This window comes from Gorilla gorilla, chromosome X, assembly GCF_029281585.2.
Source record: "Gorilla gorilla gorilla isolate KB3781 chromosome X, NHGRI_mGorGor1-v2.1_pri, whole genome shotgun sequence".
In the NCBI taxonomy this organism is placed as follows: domain Eukaryota; kingdom Metazoa; phylum Chordata; class Mammalia; order Primates; family Hominidae; genus Gorilla; species Gorilla gorilla.
The window spans coordinates 118,874,182-118,895,938 of record NC_073247.2 but is presented as its reverse complement, the minus strand read 5'-3'; the positions used below and the strand labels follow the sequence as shown (position 1 = coordinate 118,895,938).

Genomic DNA, 21,757 nt, shown 5'->3' with positions numbered 1-21,757 from the left:
GGTGTAAGGAAGGGATCCAGATTCAGCTTTCTACATATGGCTAGCCACTTTTCCCAGCACTGTTTATTAAATAGGGAATCGTTTCCCCATTTCTTGTTTTTGTCAGGTTTGTCAAAGATCAGATAGTTGTAGATATGCGGCATTATTTCTGAGGGCTCTGTTGTGTTCCATTGGTCTATATCTCTGTTTTGGTACCACTACCATATTGTTTTGGTTACTGTAGCCTTGTAGTATAGTTTGAAGTCAGGTAGTGTGATGCCTCCAGCTTTTTCTTTTGGCTTAGGATTGACTTGGCAATGCGGGCTCTTTTTTGGTTCCATATGAACTTTAAAGTAGTTTTTTCCAATTCTGTGAAGAAAGTCATTGGTAGCTTGATGGAGATGGCATTGAATCTGTAAATTACCTTGGGCAGTATGGCCATTTTCACGATATTGATTCTTCCTACCCATGAGCATGGAATGTTCTTCCATTTGTTTGTATCCTCTTTTATTTCATTGAACAGTGGTTTGTAGTTCTCCTTGAAGAGGTCCTTCACATCCCTTGTAAGTTGGATTCCTAGGTATTTTATTCTCTTTGAAGCAATTGTGAATGGGAGTTCACTCATGATTTGACTCTCTGTTTGTCTGTTATTGGTGTATAAGAATGCTTGTGATTTTTGCACATTGATTTTGTATCCTGAGACTTTGCTGAAATTGCCTATCAGCTTAAGGAGATTTTGGGCTGAGATGGTGGGGTTTTCTAGATATACAATCATGTCATCTGCAAACAGGGACAATTTGACTTCCTCTTTTCCTAATTGAATACCCTTTATTTCTTTCTCCTGCCTGATTGCCCTGGCCAGAACTTCCAACACTATGTTGAATAGGAGTGGTGAGAGAGGGCATCTCTGTCTTGTGCCAGTTTTCAAAGGGAATGCTTCCAGTTTTTGCCCATTCAGTATGATATTGGCTGTGGGTCTGTCATAGATAGCTCTTATTATTTTGAGATATGTCCCATCAATACCTAATTTATTGAGAGTTTTTATTCAATGCAAAAATCCTCAATAAAATACTGGCAAACCGAATCCAGCAGCACATCAAAAAGCTTATCTACCATGATCAAGTGGGCTTCATCCCTGGGATGCAAGGCTGGTTCAACATATGCAAATCAATAAACGTAATCCAGCATATAAACAGAACCAGTGACAAAAACCATATGATTATCTCAATAGATGCAGAAAAGGCCTTTGACAAGATCTTCTTCTTTTACTGTATACCATAATAAGTAGCAGTTCGTTTAAAAAGTTGAAATGTAAAAATTTAAGCCCTAAAAAAGATAATATTAAATAGATAACATAATATGTTGATATTTTTGATATCCTAATGGGAAAAGGTTTTTTCTATTCTTTGTTTTCAGTGAAAATTTTCAAACACACAGAAAAGATGAAAGAATTTTATCACAAAGAACCATTATATTACCATCTGGAATCTACCATTAATATTTTGCCTTATCACAAATCTATCTATACCCATACCCATCTATCAATCCATCTTTATTAATGTATTTTAGAAAACCGCTGATGTAAATTCCTTCCCCCGAAATACTTCAGCATGTATACTGTTAATTAGAGTTAAATATTTATTAATGATTTTTCTTTTGTTGCAAAATTTGCAAGCTGTTAAATGTAAAGATCTTTTAAGTGTTCATTTGCTGACTTTTGACCAGTGTATAAATCTGTAGTGATATACTGGTAAATGTTTAACAACCAGGTCTCTGGCGGGGGGGTAGGGGAGGGGAGCGGGGAAAACAGGCCCTGATTTGTATCATTTGCCAGTTTCCAAGGTGTACGTATTACCACCATAGCCAGTTTCAAGCTACCAATATGTTATCACTGAACATGGAATTGGGAATAAAGACAATCATCGGACCATCTCCAGGACACACTGCATCTGTGTAACCTAACCCCTATCAACACAGAAGATTACTATCACCACAGAAAGTCTCAGCATACTTCTTTCCAGTAATTCCCATCCTACCTTCTCAGAGGCAACTAGTGTTGTGATTTTTTTCCACCATAGATTAGTTTTGCTTGTTCTAGAACTTCATATAACTGGAATTGTACAGTATATGTTCTTTGTGTAAGGTTTCTTTAATTCAACGTAATGTTTTTGGGATTCATTCATATTGTCGTATGTATCAATAGTTTGCCCTTTCTACAGCACAATTCTTAGAAGAGTTTTCTATAATTTCTGTATTAGTTTCCTAGGGCTGCTGTAACAAATTATTATAAATCTGGTGGCTTAGAACAACAGAAATTTATCCTCTCCACAGTTCTGGAGGCTAGAAGTCTAAAATCAAAGGTGTCAGCAGGGCCATGCTCTCTCTGCAGGCTCTAGGAGAATATCCTTCGTTACTTCTTCTAGCTCTGGTAGTTGCCAGCAATTCTTGGTCTTCCCTGGTTCATAGATGCATAATTCCTATCTCTGCCTCTGTCATCACATAGCATTCTCATGTATCTGTGTTTTCACATTGCTCTCTTAAAAGGATATCAGTCATTGGATTTAGGCCCCACCCTAATCTAGTATTACTTCATCTTAATTTAACTACATCTGCAAAGACCCTATTTCCAAATATTTCACAATCTGTGGCTCCAGGTGGACATGAATTTTAGAGGTATACTGTTCAACCTAGTACAGTCTGCCCTCTGGTGCCAAAAATTCACATCTATCCACGTGCAAAATATGTAACATCCCCAAAAGTCTTAACCCATTCCAGCACCAAGTCTGAGTCCCAAATATCATCTAAATACCAACTCAAAAAGTCCTAAGTCTCATTATCTAAATCATCTATATCAGGTATGGGTGAGGTTCTGGATATGGTCCATCCTGGGGCAAAATTTCTCTCCATCCAGAGACTGGTGGAGCTAGAAAACAAGTTATCTGCTTCCAAAATAAAATAGTGGGATAGGCATAAAGTAGACATTCCCATTCTGAAAGGGCAAAAATGAGGGAATAAAGGGGTTACTGGTCTAAAGCAAGTTTGTAGCCTAGCATGGCAAATTCCATTAGTTTTCAAGGCCTGTGAGTAATATTCTGGGCTCAGTGCTTTGTCCACTGGGTCCATATACTCAGTCTATCAGGGCAGCTGTAGCCCCATCCTCTCTGGCCTCTATGTCTGTGGCTTTGCTCTTGTAATCATCCTTCCTTTGTCCTGTCTCTGTCTCTTTCACACCAGGCTGGCACTGGTGGTTTTTGCTGGTATAAGATTCTCAAAAACATTGTCAGTCTCATATATGTCAAGAGATTTACACCATTAGACATGAGGTTTCTCTACAGATTCTTCCTAGATAACCCCATCTGTATTCCTGGCTTCTGCTGAGGTGGTTGATTGGATCCTAACACCCTAACACTTAATCTCTTCAATGAAAGTTTGTCCATCTATACTGTTGGCCCTGTTTCCAGAGCACGCTATCTGTATAGGCTGAGAATTTTCCCAATCATCAGGTGTTGTCCCCTTTTTTATTAACAGTTCCTTCTTCAATTTTCCTCTGTCCTCTTTTATTTTATTATAAGCATCAGGGAGAAACTAGCCTGCATCTTCCACACTTTGCCCATTCATCTCCTTAGTGAAATATCAGTTTGTCACTTTTAAGTTAGACTTTTTGCCCAACAGTAGAACTCAATTCAGCCAAGTTTCTGCCACTTTATAACAAAGATTGCCTTTCCTCCAGTGTCTAATAACATGTTCATCATTTCCTTCTAAGGCCTTACCAGAAGTACCTTTAACATTTATACCTCTAGCAACATTTTGTTCATGATTACGTGTATGTAATCATGAACACATATATTCTCTAAGGTAATAGAAGCTTTCTCTACTGTCTATTTACTTCTTTCTGAGCCCTTACCAGAATTGCCTTTAACATCCGTATTTCTACCAACAATCTCCTCAATGTAATATAGGCTTTTACCATCAAGCAGCTCAAAATTCTTCCAGCCTCTACTCATTACCCAATTCTAAATCCAATTCCACATTTTTAGGTATTTGTTAAAGCAGCATCTTACTTCCCAGTACCAGTGGTACTTTGTTATGGCAGACCTAGGAATCTAATACAGACTTTGGTACTGGGAAGTAAGATGCTGCTTAAAGTGAATGGCTTAAAACAACAGAAAGTTATTCCCTCACAGTTGTGGAGGCTACAAAATCAAGATGTTGGCAAGGCTGGGTCCTTCTAGTGACTCTGAGGGAGAATTTGTTCCATGCCTCTTTCTTAGCTTCTGGTGTTTGCTGGCAGTTCTTAGATTATCTCTCTAATCTCTGCCTCTGCCATCACATGGCATTCTGGTTGTTGACTGTGTCTGTCTCTGTATCTTCACATGTCCTTCTTATAAGGACATCAGTCGTTGGACTCAGAGCCTACCCTGTGACTTCACCTTAACTAATTATATCTGCAAAGACCCTATTTCCAAATAAGGTCATATTCTTAGGTTCTGGGTAGACATGAATTTTGTGAGGATTCTATTTAACCCAGTACATTTACTTATTGCCACTTGTTCACCTCTCATTCACTTTTTTTGCAAACGATCTCTTTATAGTGAGATAGATCATGACAAACAGCACTTAAAACATTTTTAATCAGATCAAGAAACAGAACATGCCGATACTCCAAAAATCCCCATATGTCCCTCACAAATCACAACCCTCTTCCCACTAGATATAACTACTGCCCTAACTTGTGATAATTTCCTTATTTTTCTTTATATCTTTACCACCCATACGTGCAGCACTAGACAGTCTGGTTTGGTTTTGCCTGTGCTTAAGCATTGTGTCAGTGAATTATACTGTATGTATTCTATTGGGTCTTCCTTTTCTACTCAATATTGTGGTGTTTTCTGGCAATTATATTTGAGATATTCGTACATATTGCTATGTGTAGCCATAGTTCATTTTCATTGAAGTATAGTATAGTATTCCTTTATATGAACATACCATAGTTTATCCGTTCTACTGTAGTTGCACGTTTGGGTTGTTTCCATTTGGGGGGCTGTATATATCACTTCTGCCACTGTGATCTTTCTTGTACATGTTTTCTGGGACACGTGTGCAGGAGTTTCTCAGGGTATATATCTAGGAGTGGAATTGGGTGGTGAAGTGTTCACATGTCTTCAACTTTAATAGCTGTTAACTAATTTCTGAAGGGATTCCCCCAAGTTAAAATTCCACCAGCCATGTGGAAATGTTTAGGTTGCTCTACATCCTTGTCCACAACGGGTATCGTCAGACTCTAATCTGATGAGTATTTACTTGTATTTTGTTGTGCTTTTTTCCCTTTATTATTAGTTAACATTTATTTATGTTACTTTTTTTTTTCTTTTTTTTTGAGACAGGGTCCGCTGTGTCGCCCAGGCTAAAGTGCAGGGGCATGATTTCAGCTCACTGCAACCTCCACTTCCCAGGTTCGAGCAATTCCCGTGCCTCAGCCTTCCGAGTAGCTGGGATTACAGACGTTTGCCATCACCCCTGGCTAATTTTTATATTTTTAGTGCAGACTAAAAATACAAAATATTCACCAGGGACAGTGGCACACGCCATGTTGGCCAAGCTAGTCTGGAACTCCTGACCTCAAGTGATCCACTCACCTCAGCCTCCCAAAGTGTTGGGGTTATAGGCATGAGCCACCACACCTGGCCAATTTATGTTACTTTTTTTAAAGCCTTTAGTCAAGTGTTATTTTCCTCAACCTTTTATTTTGGAAAATATCAAATGTGGAGAAAAGTTGAAAGAATACACCCACACCCTTCACCTGCATTCACCAACTGTTGACAACTTGCCACATTTGCTTTACCTCTCTTCCTCCATATGAGTGTATGTGTATGTAGTTTGTTTACTGATAAACTATTTGGAGTAAGTTTCAGAAATAAGAAGGATTTACTCCTAAATACTTAATTGTGTATCTCCTAAGAACAAAGGCATTCTCCGGTGCAATCACAGTATAATGATCACTCTTAAGAAATTTAACATTGCTTCTCTAATGTTGCAATCAGGTTTCTCAATTATAAATCCAGAATACAATTGGAGATCACACATTACACTTAGTTTGCTTTAGAACAGTTCCCCGAACAGTTCCCCTGCCTTCGTGTTCGTGTGTGTGTGTGTGTGTGTGTACCTTTCAGGATGTCATTTTAAGAGTCTGAGCCTATATTGTTTGTTTGTTTCATTGTGGTTTTAATTTCATTCTTGATAACTAGTGATGTTGGATACCTTCTTACACATTGACTGGCCATTTGGACAGCCTGCTTTGTGAAATGGCTATTCAGTTCTTTTGCCCATTTAGCAAATGTGAAAATGCCTATTTACTATCTGAATGTCTTTCCATCTGTTTGTATCTTTGTCCAGATGCAGTCTTGGTTCAGAGGTCACTTTAGGCATCTATCAAAACAATAGCTTGTGAATCTTGAAGTCAGCAGATAAATAACTTTAAAGACAAAATAACCAATGGGTGAACACCAAAGCACTAAGATATAGCACATCTCGGTTATTGCCACCTCTCTACAGGAAGGAAGGAGGTAGGAAAGTGTTGAGGTTATACATCCTGAATACTCTGTATCCAATTTTTCTCTAATCATAGGTGCATTTTCTTATATATTTGTACCAGTCTTTTTATTATTATGGATACTTGTTCTTTGTTGGTAATATATGTTGAAAATGTATATTCCAATTCTGTAGTTTATCATTTCACTGCCTTTATGGTATCTTTTGGTGAACAACAGTTGTTGATCTCTATGTAATAAAATTTATTAATTTTTTCTTTATACTTAGTGGTTTTGTGCTTTGATTAATAAATCCTTTTTTTTTTCTGAGACAAAGAGTCTTCCCCTGTCACCCAGGCCGCAGTGCAGTGGCCTGGTTCACTGCAACCTCCGCCTCCTGGGTTCAAGCAGTTCTCATGCCTCAGCCTCCCAAGTAGCTGAGATTACAGATATGCGCCACCACGGCCAGCTAATTTTTGTATTTTTAGTAGAGGTGGGGTTTTACCACGTTGGCCAGGCTGGTCTCGAACTCCTGACTTCTGGTGATCTGCCCTCCTTGGCCTCCCAAAGTGCTGGGATTACAGGCATGAGCCACCGCGCCTGGGCCTGATACTGTTCTTTATTCTAAAAGCTTTATGTTTTTTGCCTTTCACATTTAAGTCTTTAATCCACCTGCAATTGATTTATGTATATGATATAAAGTAGGGTTCCAGTTCCTTTTTTCCCTCATGTAGATAGCCTTCTAACACCAAATATTGAAAATGTCTAGACTGTTATTGTGTTGCAATATCAGGTGTTCATATATGGATGGATATTCTGTCATATATCAGGTGTTCATATATGAATGAATTTTTTTTTTGATTCTCTCTTTTGTTCCTTTGGTCTTTTTGGCTATTTTAGAATCAATATCATACAGTCTAGCTTTATGATGTTTTAGTATCTGGAGAATAATTCTTTCCAACTTGTTTTTCTTCAAAAGTGTTTTGTCTACTTTTGACACTTTGCCTTTCCATGTAAATTTGAAAATCTATGAAGTTACACATGCACACATACCTTTATATGATTTTGATTGGGATTCCATCGAGCATTTAAGTCAACTGAGGTCAATTGACATATCTATGAGTCTTCAAATCTTCAAATGTGAACATGGTACCTTTCCATTAATTTAATTATCCTTTAATGACTTTCAGTACATTTTCTGTTTTCTATTTCTTCTCACCTTTTGTGATTCTGAATAATTTGTTTATTTTTAAACTGCTTTATTGAGGTATATAATTTATACATGATAAAATCCACCTATTGTAAGTGTTCAATTCAGTGATTTTTAGTAAATTTATAGAATTGTGCTATCAAATCCAGAGTCCAATTTTAGGACATTTCCATCACCCAGGGCAAAATTCCCTAGGGCTCATTGGCAGTAAATGACTCCCACATACACCCCAAGCCTTTGTTTCCGTAAATTTGTCTTTTCTAGATATTTCATAATGAATGGAATCTTACAATACGTGGTCTTTTGAATCTGGCTTCTTTCAGGAACCATAATGTTTTTGAGGTTCTCCATGTTGTGGCATGTATCAGCAATTTGTTCCTTTATATAGCTAGTTTTTTTATTTTACAGCTTTATTAGTCTGTTCTCAGACTGCCATAAAGAAATACTGGAGACTGGATAATTTTTAAAGGAAAGAGGTTTAATTGACTCACAGTTCTGCGTGGCTGAGGAGGCCTCAGGAAACTTAAGATCATAGCAGAAGGGGAAGCAGACACCTTCTTCACAAGGTGGCAGGAGAGAGTGTGTGTGTGAAGGAGGAACTGTCAAACATGTATAAAACCATCCGATGTTGTGAGAATGAACTCACTATCACAAGAACTGCATAGGGGAAACCGCCCCCATGATCCAGTCACGTCCCACTAAGTCCCTCCCTTGACACGTGGGGATTATGGGGATTACAATTCCAGATGAGATTTGGGTGGGGACACAGAGCCAAACCATGTCAATAGATACACCACACTGTTTAATCTTTTCACCACTTGATGACATTTATGTTGTTTCCACTTTTAGCTATTATCAATAATGTTGCCGTGAACATTTGTATGAACATGTTTTCATTTCTCTTGAATGAGTAGAATTTCTGTGTCCTACAGTAATTCCGTGTATAACCAATTTGAGGAATTGACTATTTCCTAATGTGGTTGTATCATTTTACTGTCTCATCAGCAATGTATGAGTTCTTATTTCTCTGCATCCTTGCCAATACTTGTTATTACCTGTCTTTTATTACAGCCATTTCGGTGTGTGTACTGATAGCTCATTGTAGTTTTATTTTGAATTTCTGTAATAACAAATGATCTTGAATACTTTTTCATCTGCTCATTAGCCATCAATATGTCTTTTTTGGTGAAATGTCTATTCAAGTCTTTTGCCCATTTTTTGATTGGGTTGTTTCTGAGTATAAGAATTCTTTATTCTGAATACAAGTCCTTTATAAGGTATATATATGATTTGCAAATGTTTTCTTCTAGTCTGTAGCTTGTCTTTATTTTCTTAATGGTGTCTTTTGAAGCACAGAAGTTTTTAATTTTAACGAAGTTCAATTCATTATTTTATAGCTTGTGCTTTTGGTGTCATATCTAAGAAATCATTGCTGAACTCAAGGTCAGAAAGATATTCTATTTTTTTTTCTGGAATACTTATAGTCTTAGATTTTACATCTAGATATATTATACATTTGAGTTGATTTTTATGTGTGAAGTAAAGGGTCCAAGTTCATATTTTTGTATATGGATGTCCAGTTGTTCCAGCACTATTTAAAGGATGTTATTTTTCCCATTGTCTTGGCACCTTTGTGGAAAAATCAATTGACCATAAATGTAAGGCTTTATTTCTGGACACTCAACTTGGTTCCATTGATCTATATGCCTATCCTTATACTCTAAATCTTTTTACTGTACCTTTATAGTAAGTTTTGAAATTGGGTAGTATGACTCCTCCAACTTTGTTTCTCTTTTTTAAAATCACTCTTTTCTATTCTAGGTGCTTTGTATTTCCATGTAAATTTTAGAAACAGCTTGCCAATATTTTAAGAAAAATAAGCCTGCTGGAATTTAATAAGGATTGAGTTGAATCTATAATTCAATTTGGAGAAAACTGATCTTTAATCATTAATCTTTTAATACAAGAAAATAGAATGTCTCTTCCTTTGTTTAGATCTTCTACAATTTATTTCAGCATTGTTTTGTAGTTTTTAAGTTACATTTATTTTATCAAAGTTAATCTTATGCTTTCTTTATTGAATTTATTTATTATTTTTTAGAGACCGGGTCTTGTTCTGTATTCCAGGCTGGAGTGCAGTGACACAATCATAGCTCACTGCAGCCTCCAACTCCTGAGCTCAAGGGATCCTTTTGCCTCAGCCTCCTGAATAGCTAGGACTACAGGTGCATGCCACCATGCTTGGCTAATTGTTTTTAAAATTTTGTTTAGAGATGGGGTCTCACTGTGTTGCCCAGGCTGGTCTCAAACTCCTGGCCTCAAGTGACCCTCCCACATCATCCTCTCAAAGCACTGGGATTACAGGTATGAGCCACCACACCCAGCCTTTCGAATTTATTTCTAAGCATTTTAATGATTTTCATGTTCTTGTGAATAGAATTGTTTTCACATTTCATTTTCCAATTGTTGCATGCAATTATATAGAAATTGAGTTGATATTTCTTTTTTCTTTTTTTTTTTTTTAGATGGAGTCTTGCTTTGTCACCCAGGCTGGAGTGCAGTGGCACTATCTCGGCTCACTGCAACCTCCGCCACCTAGGTTCAAGCGATTCTCCTGCCTCAACCTCCTGAGTAGCTGGGATTACAGGCATGTGCCACCACGCCTGGCTAATTTTTGTATTTTTAGTAGAGACAGAGTTTCACCATATTGGCCAGGCTGTTCTCAAACTCCTGACCTCAGGTGATCCTCCCTCTTCAGCCTCACATAGTGGTGGGATTACAGGCATGAGCCACTGTGCCTGGCCTAAAGTTGATTTTTCTATATTAATTTGTATCCTGTGACTAAACTCTTTTATTCTAAAAGTTTTATTATGGATACCTTAGAGTTTTCTACATAGACAATCCTATTTCCTGTGAATAAAGACACTTCTTTCTTTCCATTTTGGAGGATTTTTTTTTTTTTTTTTTGCCTCCTTATACTATCTGGAACCTTCAGTACAATGTTGAATGGAAGTGATGAGAGCTAACATCCTTACCTTGTTCCCAGTCTTAGGGGAAAAGTATTCAGTTTTTAACCATTAAGTATGATCTTAGCTCTGGGTTTTCTGCACATGCTCTTTGGCAGTATATTACTTTCCTATGAAAAGAAAGGTAATTAGTATGTAACTAATTACCATATATTTAGTGGCTTAAACAATATAAATTTCTGCCCTTATAGTTCTAAAGGTCAGAAATCTTAAGATGTCAACAGGACTGCATTTCTTTTAGAGGTTCTGGTTGAGCCTTGTCCAGATTCTAGAGGTTACCTGCATGCCTTGGCTCTTGACCTCTTCCTCACATTATCCTCTGCATACATCATCACATCTCCCATTCTGTCTCTGACCTTCTTGCTTCCTTCTGATAAGGACCCTTATGATTGCATTGGTCCCACCTGCATAATCCAGAATCATCTTCCTATCTCAACCTTAACATGATCACATTTGCAAATTCCCCTCTGCAGTATAATTTAACATTTTCACAGATTCCAGGGATTAGGATGTGGACATCTTTGGGGGGCCATTATTCAGCCTACCATAAGCAGGTTGAAGATGCTCCCTTCTAGTGTCAGTTAATTGAGCTTTTAAAAAATTATAAATGGGTATTGGATTTTGTTTAATGCTTTTTCTGCACCTACTGTGATGATCATGTGATTTAAGATTTAATCTATTGATTTTTAGATGTTACACCAATCTTTCATTTCTGGGATAAATCCCACTTATGTGTGTGTGATTCTTTTGTATGTTGCTGGATGAGGCTTGCTAATATTTTATTAGGTATTTTTGCATCTATATTCATGAGGAATATTGGTCTGTGGTTTTCTTGTAATATCTTTGTTTAGTTTTGTTATCAGTGTAATACTGATATCATAGAATGAATTGGAAAGTATTTCCTTCTCTTCCCTTTTCTGAAGTGTTTCTGCAGGATTGGTATTGTTTCTTTAAGTATTTGATAGAATTTACCAATGAAGCCATTTGGACCTGGGTTTTTCTTTGTGGGTTGTTTATTGAGTACTAATACACCCTCTTGTTATTCGTTTTTTCTTTGAGACTGCTTTGGTAATTTGTATCTTTCTATGAATTTTTCCATTTATCTAGGTTTCCTAATTTGTTGGCCTAAAGTTATTTATAATATTCCTAAATAATTGTTTTTCATTCCCTAAAGTTAGTAGTGATGCTTCCTCTTTAATTATTGATTTTAGTCATTTTTGTCTTCTCTCTTACTTTCTTGTTCAGTCTAGGTAAAGGTTTGTCATTTGTTAAACTTTTCAAAGAACCAGCTTTTGGTTTTGTTGATTTTTCTCTATTTTTCCATTTTCTATTGCGTTGATTTATTTCTTAATATTTATTGTTTTCTTCCTTCTACTTGCTTTCTGTTTAGTTGACTCTTTTTCTAGTTTCCTAACTTGGAAGCTCAGGTTTTAAATTTGAAACCATTCTTCTTTTCCAATACAGGGCATTTAAAGCTTTAACTGTCTGTCATATGGATGCAGCATTGTTTTAGCTGCATCCATAAATTTTGATATGTTGTGTTTTCATTTTCATTGAGGTCAAAATATTTTTAAATTTCCTTTATGAGTTATTTGACCCATGGGTTATTTAGAAGTTAGTTGTTCAATTTCCAGATATTTGTGTTTTCCCGTTTCTTACAGTAGTGGATCACTAATGTGTGTCCATTGTGGTTACAGAACATACTTTATATGATTTCAGTCTTTTTTAGTTTTTTGAGACATACTCCTACCTTGAGACCTCACTCTAATATCAGTATGATAGATACCCTTGCTTTTTTCAGGTCTTCACTCAAATAGCACCTTCTCAATGAGACCTATCCAGACCAACATTAAAAATTACAACCACCCCATAGCTCTTCCAATCTTATCTTGTATTTTTTTTTCTTTTTTATAGCACTCCTACCTTCTAACATGCCATGTAATTCACTTAGCTCTACAAAGGGAGGAATCCTTATTTATTGATGCATCCTTAATTATTTTTTAGTGTATTTATTAATCTATTCATCCACTTGGACATACGTAGCTGAAATTTGTTCACTTTCTTTGGATGATAGTATTTCATCATATAAACGTACCAGAATTTTATAATTAATTCTTCTTAGATGAACATTTGTATTTTTGCTAACTCTGGGCAATTATAAATAGCAATGATCTGAAAATTCTTATTATCGTGTCCTGGTGCATATATGCCTACATTTTTCTAAGGTATATATGTGGGAGTAGAATTGATGGGTTGTATGTTGAGCATATCTTCAACATTAGTAGATGATGTCATGTTGATTTGCACTGTGTATACACATTCCCACTAGCAATATGTGAGGGTACCAGTTGCTCTACAACTTCACTGACATGTAATGTTGGCATTCTTTTTAATTTTTGCCAATATGTTGGTTTTCTATTAGTATCTTATACCCTTCCTAATTTGCATTTCCCTGAATTCTAATGTGGCTGAGCACTTTTGTATATATTTATTTCCTTATTTTTTTTTAATTTAGAGACAGAGTATCACCATGTTGCCCAGGCTGGTCTTGAACTCCTGGGCTCAAGGAACTTTCCTCCTGCCTCAGCCTCCCAAGTGCTGGGATTACAGGCATGAGCCACCACGCCTGGCCCACATATATTTATTAGCTATGTGTATTTCCTCTTTTGTAAGGTATCTCTTCAGTATTTTGCCCATTTTCCTAATGGTTGTTCATCTTTTTCTTATTGATTTGTAGGAGTTATTCATGTATTTTAGTTTTAAGTTCTCTGATAATTCTTTGTGTAGCAAATATCTTTTCCTATCCTGTGGGTTTTTTTTTTTTTGGTCCATCTCTTTATGATATTTTGATGAACAGAAGTTCTTAATTTTAATGTAGTTGAATTTATCAATCTTTTCCTTAATGGTTAGTGCTTTTTGTGTCTTAGGAAATACTTACATAACTACTCCTATGCCTTGCTGGTGGAAATATAGAATAGTATAACTCCTACAGCATGAAATTTAACAATACATAGAAAAATTACATACATATTTGCCCTTTGTCTCAGCAGTTTCACTTCAGGGAATCTATTTTAAACATATACTTGAAAAATACCAAATCCTGTATGCACAAAGCTGTTTATCAGGACATTATTCATAACAGTATGAGACTGGATATAAGACCAACGTGTATCAGGAGGGGAATAGTTAAATAAACTATGGTACATCCACACAATGGAGTACTGTGCAGCTTTACGAAGGAATGAGAAGAGCTCTACACATTAATATGGAACTATCTCCAGGACATATTGTTAAGTGCAAAAAAGTAAATTGTAGAACAGTGCTTATAGTAAGTTACTTTTTATGTAGGAGAGAGGTATAACTAATGAATTATGTGTATGTGTATATATGCCTATTTGCTTATATTTTCAAAAAGGAAACAATGGAACCATAAGCCAAAACCTAATAAAAATTATTATTTATGGGGAAGGAAGGGAATGGGATAAAGGGGACAGAGATGGAAGTGAGACTTCTGTGAAGATACTGTATAACAGTTTCACTTTAGATCCATGTAAATATTTTGCATCATTTAAAAGTTTAATCAAAAAGGTAAAATTCAATCCCTAAAATTCAAAAACAACCTGAAGCAAATGAGCCTAATGATAAATAAAGTTAGTAGCATAAACACACAATTGGAAAACAAAACAGTTACTTATAGTGACTTTAAAACATTTGTATATTTCCAATGGGACCCATATTCTAAGGGCAAAAGTAACTGCAAAGAAATATAAAACTATATTCAGCAGTTTTATTGGTGATAGTATTGTTATTGACATTTTAAAATTCTGTAAGTATATTGTAGGAAGAAGCTAATGAATAATTTTGCTAATATTATTTTAAGCATATGAGAGGAGATACACTCTAAAATAAAGGAGTTTAAGTAAAAATCTTGTTATCTTAAATTTGAGTTGGAAATACCAATATAAACTCATGGTTTACTTTTCTCTTTAAAAATGTCCCTCTTGCTCAACAAACTAACACAAGAACAGAAAACCAAACACCGCATGTTCTCACTCATAAGTGGGAGTTGAACAATGAGAACACATGGACACAGGGAGGGGAACATCACACACTGGGGCCTTTCGGGGGGTGGAGGGAAAGGGGAGGGAGAGCATTAGGACAAATACCTAATGCATGTGGGGCTTAAAACTTAGATAATGGGTTGATAGGTGCAGCAAACCACCATGGCACATGTATACCTATGTAACAAAACTGCATATTCAGCACATGTATCCCAGAACTTAAAGTAAAATTTTAAAAAATAATAAATAAAATAAAATAAAACCATTCTAGTGGATCATTTTAAAAAAAATGTCCTAGCTTTTGTCCACTGAAAAGGCCTGGAAACAACAACTTGGAAGTTGCTTCTGCACACACCAGCAACACACTTTGGTTTCTAAATACCACTTCCTACTAAAAGGAACCAAGGGTCCCTACAAAAATATTCCAGGTTTGAGTTAGGAGGTATGCAAGATGAGCTTAGGATATTTGGCTGTGCCAGAAAGCCGAGAAGCAATACAGGAGCTGATTTGAAGGGGCTCCCACTGGTCTTAAGTGGGATAATTTGGCCACTAAAAAGAATAATGAGTATGTTTAATTGACACAGATAAAGTATATGAAAATACACGATTTCATTATTATACTAAAAATAACCATTGGTCACCATTGGACATTTTTTTTGTTTTGAGATGGAGTCTCACTCTGTCGCCCAGGCTGGAGTGCAGTGGCGCGATCTCGGCTCACTGCAACCTCCGCTTCCCAGGTTCAAGCAATTCTCCTGCCTCAGCCTCCCGAGTAACTGGGACTACAGGCGCCCGCCACCATGCCCGGCTAATTTTTGTATTTTTAGTAGAGATGGGGTTTTACCATATTGGCCAGGCTGGTCTCAAAGTCCTGACCTTGTGATCCGCCCGCCTCGGCCTCCCAAAGTGCTGGGATTGCAGGCATGAGCCACCACGCCCGGCCTCCATTAGACATTTCTAAGGTGTCAACTCTTACTCTCATAATTGGTAAATAATGGCAAAGAATCAAGCATTTATCCTGCCATTCCCATATGATCTACATTTTTAGGGAAACCACATAGTTGATGATGGTAAGTTCATTTTAGAATTATAGATAATAAGCGTAAAAGAAAGAATTAGGAAAGCCATGATTTGAAACTCTTAATAAATTAATAGACTAGGCAATGGTCATCAATGGATGTAAAAAACCCATTAGGTGGAAGGTGAATGGGAAAATTTAATAATGGAGGGATGAGACTAATACCATCTACCACCTCAATCCACTGATCAATTTCAGTATCACTAAAAATAGGACCACCAAACGTTATGTGTCTTATGACATGATACAATAGGAAGTACATATCTGTCTATAAAGGATTCTTTCCTAAAAATATTGAACCTGAACCTAATCAAACCTCTGGATCAGCACTGTCCAATGCAACTTTATAAAATGATGTAATAGTTTTTATCTGTTCTGTCCAATATGGTATCCACTAGCCACATGTGACTGTCGAACACTTTAAATTTGTTAAGTTCAACTGAGGAACTGATATTTAAAAATTTATTTAAATAGACACATGTGACCAGTGGCTACTATATTAGGTAGCATAGTTATGGATTATCTGCCAAGAAATAGAAGGGATTAAGGAACAAGTTAAACAACACCATCAGAAAATGATTAATCAAATTTATCTGTTCATAGAACAAATGTAGTTTATTTAATCAATGGATGAGTGAGAAAATGAAATAGAGGGGTGGGAGAGACGAGGCACTGTTTTAGAATAAAAGTATCTTAAGAGATATAACAGCCAAAGGCTAGTTTAGATTTTGAATTGAATAAACAAGTATAAAAAAAATCTTAGATGGAATCAGGACAATTTGAACATAACATTGGTATTAGATGATACTAAGGAATTATTAATTTTGTGAAGTATAATGCTATATTGCTTATATGTTTTTAAATGTCCTTATCAATTAGAGGTGCATATATTTGCATGACTCTAGGTGCCTCACTTGCCTCACCATAGTTCTGGCCTATAGTTCTGCTTGAAATATACTATAATAAGATAACTATTTACCATTGTCATTTGTCACAGGTTGTAAAGACCTGCCCCAGCAGTGTTTCTTTATCTGAGGTCCAGGATTTAATTTTTATTAATTTGTCAAAGGTTGTATTGGTAGGCTTTGTAGAACTTCCCTATCTCTTTGTCTTGATCCAGATGAACCCCAAAAGAAGAACAAAGGTGATCCCATGAACAACCTGGAAAGTTTTTACCAAGAGATGATAATGAAAAAACGTCTTGAAGAGTTTCAACTTATGAGAGGTGAACCCTTTGCTTCCCACTCACTGGTCTCAGCTACATCAGTGGGTGATAGTGGCACAGCTGAGAGCCCATCATTACTCCAGGACAAGGGAAAACAGGCAGCACAGGGTAAAGGCCCCAGTCTTCATGTGGCAAATGTTATTGATTTTTCACCTGAGCAGTGTTGGACTGGGCCTAAGAAGCTGACGCAGCCAATAGAATTTGTCCCAGAAGATGAAATCCAGAGAAATCGTTTGTCAGAGGAAGAGATCCGAAAAATTCCTATGTTTTCTTCATATAATCCAGGGGAACCAAACAAGGTATAGGCCAAACCAAGTAAAACAACCTGGGTTGATTTCGCTTTTATTTACCTCTACCTAAAGTAATACTTTTAAATTAGCTTTGATTATACCAAAGAATCATGATATAGGCACAGTGATTGTGTTTGTCCTTGACCTTGACTATTCATTCTCTGCATACTATATAAGTAGCATATTTCCTATAAGGTTCTTGTTTGCTAAGGTCCTGAACTACCCTTAGCGTTTTAAAGAAATCTTGATAAGACTCTAGTCCATACCCATTAGAAGCCCCGAATTGAAGGAAGAGTAACATCCAATTTCCTACGGTGTAATAATCAAATAGTGTTCATAGGACCACCATAGCTGGTAGCCATGGTGCCTCTGGAATTAGCCAATAATTGACTGGCTGGTCGTGAGTTGGGTATATGCTACCACATGAGTCTTCTCTTCAGAATGCTCTACCTGGCTGTCATATGACATATGACTTAAATTGCTGTTGGCAAAGCAGCAAAGTGAAAAGGTCCTATAAGCTTTAAGAAATTGTCCAACAAGGCCAGGTGTGGTGGCTCATGCCTGTAATCCGAGCACTTTGGGAGGCTGAGGCAGGCGGATCATGAGGTCAGGAGTTCGAGACCAGCCTGACCAACATGGTGAAACCCCATCTCTACTAAAAATACAAAAATTAGCCGGGCGCGGTGGTGTGTGCCTGTAAGCCCAGCTACTCAGGAGGCTGAGGCAGGAGAATCGCTTGAACCTGGGAGGTGGAGGTTGCAGTGAGCCGAGATCATGCCACTGCAAAATCCAGCCTGGGCAACAAACCGAGACTTCGTCTCAAAAAAAATTGTCCAATATGTAACTAAATAACGTTGTAGATAATTCTTATTTTATTGATCAAATCATTATTTCACATTCATGTTATATGTTACATCTGGAATGGAAAACTCTTCATTACTATATTACTCAAAGAGACAACACAAGCCCCTGGAGCATATACTTTGTTGTGTCTAATTTAAAAAACAAAACCAAAATTATTATGTTAGTTTTTGACTGTCTCTGAATTAAAAAAAAATCATTCTAGATGAGGGATATTAAAACAGTTTGTTTGACTGATTGAATTTCTAATAGTTCAGGGGTATTTATACTATTAGTTCAAGGGTAGCTTTGTTTTTATTTACTTTTTGTTATGAAATATTAATATACCAAAAGTTATATAGAATAATATAGCAAATACCTGTGTAGCCAGCCAACCTTTATTAATCATTATCAATTCCTAATATTTTCCATATTTGCTTAATTAAAAAAAAATAAAGCATTATAGATATTCCTGAAGACTTCCACATATTCCTCACCAATCCCTTTCTCCTTTATCCTTTCCAGATGTAACCACTATCCTGAATTTGCTATTTATAATTCCTGTGCACGTTTTTATATTTTTACTACATAGCCGTATATTCACAAATAACATATAGTTTTATATGTTTTAAAACTATATAGATGACATACTCTATCATTCTACAACCTTTTTGACTTGATATGCATAATGCTTTTGAAATTTATTTCTAAAGATACAAGGAACTATATAGTATTCCACTGTAGAAATAGACCAGCATTTGTTATATTTATCCACTTTCCTGAAGATTTGTTCTTTCTGTTATTTTGCTATTACAGTTAATTCTGCAACAAGTATTATCGTACACCTCTTGTTGCACATATGCCAGACTTTTTCTAGGACAGTGTTTTTCAAACTTAGATTACAATTAGTAGGTTACAACCAATGGGATTTTTTTAATGAAATGGAATAGAATAGAAAATATCAAAAAGTGTTCCCTACAGTATGTTAGGGTAATTACTGTTTCTTAAAGCTTTTTTTTTATATGTGTTTGTGTATATGTGACATAATGTGTGTGGGGCCACATTGAAGAATGCAGTTCTTCCTGTAGATCTCAATCAAAAGTGTTGGGAAGGTGTCATTCTATTACAGTGTCTCAAATGTTAGTGTGCATCTGAATTGCCTGGGGGGCTTGTTAAAACACAGATTGCTAGACTCCACCCCCAGAAATTTTGACTCAGTAGATCTGGAGTGGGGCCTGAGAATTTGCATTTCCAACAAGTTCCCAAGAGATTCTGATCCTGCTGGTCTGAGAGTAACAATTTAAGAATCATCATTCTAGGTTATATACCTGGGAGTGGAATTACTGTGATATATAGGGTACGTATATCTCAATTTCTAATGTAACAGGGTTTCAGGGATCCTCTTCACATTCTTGCCAAAACTTTGGAGTATTATTTTGCCAGCCTAATCAGCTTGAAAAGTTATCTCATTGTTTTAATTTGCATGTTTCTGATTTCCAGTAAGGTTATGCATGTATTCTTAACATTTATTGGCCTTTCAGGAACTTTCTGTGAGTTACCTGTTACATTCCTTTGCTGAATATTTAATTGTTTGTTTTTTCATGTTTATTTATAGGGATTATTTTAAAATTCTGCATATGAATCCTTTCTGTTGTTTAGCCAATATCTTCGCCCAGGGGATGACTTACCTTTTAACTTTGTTCCTGATGTCTTTTGTTGAGCAAAAGTCTTTCATTTTAATGTTATCAGATTATCAGTATTTTATTCAATGGTTTGTGCTTTTTGAATCATTTTAAGGAGATCCTTCCCTACAAATCAATAAGAAAAATACAAACAACACAATAAAAATAAAAGTGTTTATAAAAACAGACATAACAGGCAGTTCACAGAGGCAAAAACACCAGTGGCCTATAGACTTAAGAAATCTCATTAGTAATCAATAAAATGCAAAATAAATCTATACTATGATATATACATTTAGTACTTAGAATGCTGGCATATATTTAAAGGCCTGACAATGCCAAGTATTGGTGAACATACGAAACAATAAGAACTCTATGTAACCTCAGCACTTTGGGAGGCCGAGGCCGGCAGATCACCTGAGGTCAGGAGTTCGAGACCAGCCTGGCCAATGTGGCGAAACCCCGTCTCTACTAAAAATACTAAAAATTAGCCGAGTTTGATGGCACACACTTGTAATCGCAGTTGCTCAGGAGGCTGAGGCATGAGAATCTCTTGAACCCAGGAGGTGGAGGTTGCGGTGACCCGAGATCATGCCACTGCACTCCAGCACTCCAGCCTGGGTGACAGAGCGAGACTGTCTCAAAAAAAAAAAAAAAAAAAAAAGAAAAAAAAGAAAAACAATAAGAATTCTAATATACCTCCAGGGGAATATAAATGAATACAACCACTTCCAAGAACATTATGGCAATGTCTAGTAAAATTGAAGATCTTCATACACTGTAAGTCAGTAGTCTCACTCTTCATTATCTATCCTAGAGAAACTCTTAGACATCCACATTAGGAGATGTTATAATGATGCTTGTTGTGGCATTGTTCATCAGCAGGAGTATAGATAAAACATGGTATATTTATAAAATAGAATACTACACAGTAGAGAAAATGAATAAAATAGAATTATAGGTATCAATTTGGATGAAACTCACAAACATAATTTTGAACAAAAATAGCTAGTTGCAGATTTCTAGTTTCAGCTTCAACATGTGAAGTCCTTAGAAGTCATCACTCCTGTCTTACAATAAGAAAAACAGTTGAACAAACTAAAAATCAATGACTTTTCTTAGACACAACAGAAAATTTAAGTCACAGGGCAAACTGTAATCTTGAAATCTGAAGAAACGGGCAGTTACAGAAAATCACATCCCAGATTTGCTTATCAGGAGCAAAAGGCACTGGAGCCATAAACTGGTAGAAACACTTAGGTGGTAACTTTGACAAATTGCTGGAGTCAGAGTATAGACTAGTGTAGGAATGACAAAACTGGGGGCCCACAGTCTTAGAGGTTTTGATTGCTTCGAGGAACCCCACAAGTTTCAAGGTAAAGACCTAAGAAAAAAAAATCTCTTGTTTCTGGCATGGAGAGAGGAAACATTATCATTTTTAAGTGTATCTAGAACTTTCTACTTAGTAAAGGGCTACCCAGCAAGGAAAACAACTTTACCAAAGCCTTATCCAACTCCAGGCTCTTCTAGCCTTCCTGTCTCATCTAAGAGAGAAAAAAAGCTGTGAAATGCTTGTGAAGGTTACAGGCTGGAGACACAGGCACACTAAAAGATTGAGACTTCATCATAGGATTAGAGAATGCCTCCCCTTCCACACCTTGCTACTACATCAACAGAGCTTCAGTATAATAATCGTGGATTATAGCTGAAAGACCTGCAAGGATCAGACTCTATTTAAGGAGGTTTTTTTGTTGCTGTTTTGTTTTGATTTGTTTTTTTTTGTTTTTTTTTTTTTTTTCTGTAAATCCAAAGGAAACAAGGGAGACAAAAAGACACTAG

General features: G+C 36.4%; 1 protein-coding gene across 11 annotated transcripts in view; it reads left to right on the top strand.

The window, feature by feature from the left end:
• RBM41 (RNA binding motif protein 41) overlaps positions 1-21,757 on the top strand; it is a 67,480-nt gene that overhangs the window by 13,707 nt on the left and 32,016 nt on the right. For 10 of the 11 annotated variants that reach the window (XM_055377063.2, XM_055377062.2, XM_055377058.2 and 7 more), the window contains one exon: positions 17,002-17,405. The exons of the other annotated variant lie outside the window; for it this stretch is intronic. In XM_055377063.2, coding sequence (XP_055233038.1) covers positions 17,002-17,405 — 404 coding nt within the window. The remainder of the gene's footprint in view (positions 1-17,001; positions 17,406-21,757) is intronic. 11 annotated transcript variants of the gene reach the window in all.